Here is a 6,000-nt window from a genome sequence, read left to right as displayed (position 1 = left end):
TACCTGCAGGTTTACTGACTAAATAAATCTGCGGAGCTGCTACTTTACCTATTGTGCTTGGTACAACCCAATAAAGCGCTACTGTCGGCTTGTCTCGAGGCTTTTACGAGTGCGTAGGCCCCACTGTAGCTGCGCCGAGATTGTGGGTGATCAGCACCGGAATGAGAATGACAGTGAGTGAGTGAGTGAGTGAGTGAGTGAGTGAGTGAGTGAGTGAGTGAGTGAGTGAGTGAGTGAGTGAGTGAGTGAGTGAGTGAGTGAGTGAGTGAGTGAGTGAGTGAGTGAGTGAGTGAGTGAGTGAGTGAGTGAGTGAGTGAGTGAGTGAGTGAGTGAGTGAGTGAGTGAGTGAGCGAGCGAGCGAGCGAGCGAGCGAGCTTTCATTCGGTCCAGCAATACGTGATAAAACGCGCACCCGCCTAATCCCATGACGGGCCTGACAGGTCTAGCCTGCCGGCCCCATCGCGGGCGCGCTGGACGGCCAGGATTTGGTCTTCAAAGACGGGACTTCACAGGAGCGCGTCCCACTCTTCCGTGGTGAACATCGGGCCCAACGACCTGCACTCCTCAAGGTAAGAAGGAAAAAGTGGAGAAAGAAAGGCAGGGAGGTTAACCAGTTTAGCTCAACCGGTTTGCTGCCCTACACATGGGAGCGGGATGGGGGGGGGGGGGTGAAAGATGGGGAGGAGAGAGAGAGCACGTAGCACAGCACACACATCGTCAGTTAGTCCGTGACTCTTGCGTGGTACGTGACATCACTGTCACAGCCGCTTGTTCAAGCCCGTCTCTTTCATAAACCGGAGTAGTCCCTTCGTCGCCTTCAGCTGCGATGTCTTCTATCAGCGATGTGTGAAAATTGTTTCAACTGACAATGGTCTACTGTCAAGTGTGCCAAAACGGACGCCAGGGACTGTCTCTGAACATTATATTCAGGACAGTCGCACAGAATGTGTTCCAGCGTCTCCTCGCAAAGACAGGCATTGCAGGAAGCGTTGTCAGCCATTCCAATGCGAAATGAGTTAAGAGTTCGTGAATGCCACCCCTAGCCATAAGCGATAAAGCTGCACTCCAAGAGCATGTGAGACAAAGCAGCAGCCTCAACACAGGCCACGCAAGAACAATTCGGGTTAATCTCAGGATATATGCTGTTAAGGGACGCCGGATTTGGGTAGGGGTTAGTTTGCAAGAGACTGAGCGTGAACGCCTGCGGCCTAGCTGCTTAGCTTGGAATGAGGCGGCGGGAAAACCCTCTAAATAAAATAAGTAATTTCATTGTGCGTGATAGGAGAGTCTCTTCGACCGGGAAGAGAGTCGCCCGATCCGAGTGCAGCGCGGTCGGTAAAGCCACGCGCAGCCTCGTGGGCATACTCGCTGATGTTAAGAGGAACCCCCTCAATCGCCCCAACGTGGGCAGAGAACCAAAGGATGGAGTGCATGGAGCTGTCGCTGTGCTTGGCACCTTTCAGAATTTGAACTACCTACCTACCGGACTACCCGGCCTTTCTGGAATGTCCTGTCGGCCGCTTTCGAATCGCTATACAGCCTGTCTCTCCGACCGTCTTGCATGGCGAGTGCAATGGTCACTTGCTCGGCCACTTCGGGGTCCGTCGTCCGGACCGAGGCACAGTTGATGACTTTGCCCAGCGTGTCCACGACCGAAACCGCAAAAGTCTTGCCGTCTCGGTACGCGACGGCGCCCACGAAGCTTGCTTTGAACTTGTCCTTGTATATTTGCTTCAGTATATTCGATGCTCTTGTCTTGCGATGACCCGCGTTGTGAAAGGGATGAACGTTGCGGGGCGACGGGGCGACGACGATCTGCTCTCCTATTTCTCTGGGAATTTGGGTGTCGGCCAAGTTCTTGGTGGAGGCGAGTCCGATCTCCTCGAGGATCCGCCTGCCGGCCGGCGTGGTGGACAGCCGAGTTAGCTGGGCCCGTTCCTGAGCCTCGGCTATCTCCTCCATGGCGTTGTGTATGCCGAGCCCGCAAAGGTCCTCGGTATGCGTTCTGACGGGCAGCCCGAGGGCTCTCTTGACGAATTTTATAATGAGGGCATTGAGCTTGTCCCGCTCGGCTGTGAGCCAGTTGAGCACGGCCATCGTGTAGGTGAAATGACACAGCACAAAGGCGTTGATGAGCCGAAGCAGGTTGTCCTCCTTGAGGCCACGATGTCTGTTCGTGACCCTTCACACGTGTCGTAGTCAGGCTTCTATGGCTTCGTGAAGGAAAGAGTTGGAGGGAACGACAATTGACAATTCGAAACATGTCATAAAGAAATTGCGGCCAAAACTTTCTTAAAGGGCCCCTTACCAGGCCCCGTAGCAAATTTTAGTTCCACAGTGGGAGTTCTTACGCGCCCTCTAGGATAGTTCAGCCGCAATAATTTTTCAAATTGGTTAATTAATAGCCGAGATGGAAATATTTCACTGCCGCGAAGCCATGATTTCAGCAGGCGGGCTCCACTGTCAAACAAGACTTCTCCCTACTCGCCCCGTCTAGCCTCCGCAAGCGAAATTCCTTCCCTGCGTGCTCCCATACCAGAGCTCGAGGATCGCCTGACACATACGTCATGGGCCCCGCCTTCATTTTTCCCCCTCGCTTTCTTGCTGCGCGGTGCACTTCCGCTGACGATGTTGCGCGCAAGCTGTTGTGCTTGTCTCGTTTCGCACAGCGCACGATATTGCGCACTGTGCGCGAGAACACCTGACTAGCGGTACAAGTCAGTGCTACACGAACACCGAGGCAGACACAAGCGCATCACAGAGCATGATCAGCGCTGCAACACGGTAGAAAATGACATAGTTTCGTTGTCTGCGCGTGCGACTGAACTGCGTGAGAACAAGCAGACGAAACGGAAGTAAATCTCTCTTGCTGCGGTGCGAAGTAAAACAAAAACATGCAGACATTCGGTTCGTGTGTTTTATTATTTCTTTAAACTTTTAATTCGTCTGTTGAACCAACAGATTACACAAATAACATATGCTGCCTGGAATAATTCTCATTCACAAGGAGAAGGGCAAATGGCGTTTGGCTTGAAATTTAAGCTCTTTCCGCGGCGCGTAGCGATTCCGCATAGCAGACACGATCGTTAGCGCCCACTGTATGCATGGCGCTTGTCAGCTCAATATGGCCAGACCTGGTGAGGGGCCCTTTAAGGATCGTGATCGGAAGCGTTGAATCATGGCTTCTTTTGAACGTTTGCAAGCTGAACGTTCTTGCTTCTGTCCTTCCGTCAGAGTAGTGTTGCCTATCCCTGTCTGGTTTGGTGCATGACGTAGAGACGTCACTCACCTTTGGCCGGGGCATGTTTGAAGTCCTCGCGAGAGCAGGAGCCATTGTGAAGAGAGGCGAGGGGCGCTCGGCGTCCACTCACTGCACCAATGAGCAGACACCTCTGCACCATGGATGCACGTGCCAGTGGCACAGGAGCTGCTAGCGGGTGCACGGGGCGAAGCTTCAGACTTTGTTGCGGGTATGTGGCTTTCGTGCCCATAGGACCCAGGACTCCCCAATTATTGTATGGCCACGTGACTCACCTCAAATGAACCTTTACTATACATAGTTATTAAATATTTAGGCATTTCTTTAGATCGCTTTAGTTATGTTTTAAGCCCCTGTGCAAGGAGCAAGTGGTAGATGCATTGCTGCATGCACTTACGCTTACGTGCAACCAAGTCCACCTGTATTTCTGCCAGTTTTGAGTTCCGCTGTACGCCGATGAAGGACTGCAAAGGCTCAAGTCAGTTCCGCACGTGGAAGGCTCTGGAGCACAAGGCAAATCATCATCCGAGTCAGAGTCGCTGTTTGACGGTGGGAGAACTTGCTCAATTATTCTGTCATTGTTCAGTTCGGCACCCAACGAAACTGCGCGGTCAACGTCCGCAAATTCTTCAAATCTAACGGCGGCAGGAATCCGCATGCTGCAGCATAGCAGGTCATCAATGATGCCTGCACTTGAGCTCGTTGTGGTAGCAGGAAGTTCAGCCTCTTCAGCTGCAGAGTCGAGCTCATTCGAACTGCAATTCAAGACTCATTTGGAGTCGGACTGTGAGGGCACCGTTGGTGCCATTTGATATGTCCTATCTATAACTTCACGAGATAGATTTCTTGGAGTCAGCAGAGCACTGTATGGAACGCAAACTTAACAAACAAGCACAGCATGGCAGAACGCGGTTAGCAAGGCAAACTAAACATATCAAATGGCGATAGCGGGACATACACGGGGGTGCTGGAAAAGGATGTGATGACAGCGATGTTGATGCGACCTCACAATTCAGGCAAAGCCTCCAAAATTGGCACTTGCAGTTAAACCTCAGAGGCATAGAGCGGCAACTAAGGGCAAGGCCTGAGACATTACCATCTAGCGTGCAATCTCTGAGGCGCCTTGACGTCTGATTGAGGTTGCCATAGGAGATAATGGCTGCAGTGTGAGTGTATGCTACAGCCACAGACGGAGTCCGGATAATCGAATCGTAGAGCTGGTGGCTGCCCGAAATATCGGTTGTCTTTACACATTAAGTCCATGGGGCCATTGGAGGTGCTGCAAAGCTGTCTGAAATACTGAGCATGTCTGGATTATCGGCATCCGATTCATCGGTTGGCTACTGTATTGCCAGAATCAAATTGAGTATTGAATACTTTTCACATAGTTTTCTAATAATGAACAGCCGTTTTCACATGAAACATTGTTCCCATCCTAATGTTCATAAGATCAGCAAGTTTCTGTCATTACATTGCACGTCATGAAGCGTTCAAGCACAAATGAAGCATGCGGAATAAATAAGCAGTTTGTTTACACACACAAGACTCCTCAAAGAGAGTGAATGATTGCTGTAGGGCAAGCAAAGTCTGGCTCCTTAGGTGATGCAGCCTGCTCCAGTACATAAGGTCTCATATTTTGTGGCTGTAGTACTATGCCTGCAGGAATAAAATATATTTTACTTTGCTCAAATTTTACATTTTCTTAGTTGACACTCTGTAATATTGAAACACTATTTGAAAAGTACTTGAACTTGTGAATAATAACTGTTTGAAGGGCACTGTTTGATTCATCATTTGAAAGTTTCGAATATTCACACACCTATAATAAGTAAACCAGAAAATAAGCTGTCATTTTTCAACATTTTTGGTCACCTTGCAGTTACCTGACCGTTTAGAATGTCCCATTTCTTTGGAAAAAAAAATACAAGCGCTACGGAAAATTATGCGCATCAATTTTTATTTCCTATACAGTTTTCTTTGTTTTTTGTTATGACAGTGACTTATATACATCTATATATCAGAGGCTCTCACTTAGGATGCTGTGGAGAGAATTTACACAGGTGCGGGCAGCGTATGCTGCTGCTGCTGCACAGAGGGATGAGCAAAGCTGACCACGAAGGAAGCGCGCAACCTCAGGACAGATTTCTTATGACGCTCGATGGTGGAGTTTGCAGAACCTTGCGTGACAGCCGCATCTTGCCACTCACAGGATCGCGACCAAAGTACTTGACAGTGATCTCTTGGCCCTCTTCCAGACCCAGGACACTGGGATGGCTAACCTGGGGCGTATTATGGAAGGATGAGAAATACAGACATAAGCGATAGAGTGAGGTAAGGAGAATAAGTGAGATACTGTTTATGATGATTTAGCAGTGGAGCAATGAAAGGATGAGTAAGAAAAAGAAACCAGATAGTTTGACTGTCAACTCAAACCATCTCAAACAGTGGAGAGTCAAGAGACTGTCCTGTGCTTTGCTTAGATGTTCAGAATGTTATGCTGTTACACGAATGCAAGTAATAAACTAAGGATACAAAATATAAACACAAGCTTTTGGTAAGTTGGTGGTACTTAATGATGCAACAGCAGTGCTTATTACGCCACAGAAGCGACAGGGACGAATAGATCTGTTTGTTGCGTACTGCAACAAACAGATCCCTTTCACTTCTGTCACATCTTCCAGTACAAATCTTGAGCGCTCAGCTTACAGGTTACAGCAGCAATTCTAACGTATATTTTGCTC

The 6,000-nt window shown here is 49.3% G+C and overlaps 1 protein-coding gene across 1 annotated transcript in view; it reads right to left on the bottom strand.

Moving 5' to 3' along the window:
- Positions 1-5,194: 5,194 nt before the first annotated feature.
- PNPase (polyribonucleotide nucleotidyltransferase 1) overlaps positions 5,195-6,000 on the bottom strand; it is a 50,638-nt gene continuing 49,832 nt past the window's right edge. The window contains exon 23 of the mRNA XM_075699188.1: positions 5,195-5,538. Within this exon, the coding sequence (XP_075555303.1) occupies positions 5,392-5,538 (147 nt within the window). The 3' untranslated portion in view covers positions 5,195-5,391. The remainder of the gene's footprint in view (positions 5,539-6,000) is intronic.

This window comes from Dermacentor variabilis, chromosome 7 (assembly GCF_050947875.1).
Source record: "Dermacentor variabilis isolate Ectoservices chromosome 7, ASM5094787v1, whole genome shotgun sequence".
NCBI lineage: Eukaryota > Metazoa > Arthropoda > Arachnida > Ixodida > Ixodidae > Dermacentor > Dermacentor variabilis.
This window is presented reverse-complemented; position numbering and strand designations above follow the sequence as displayed.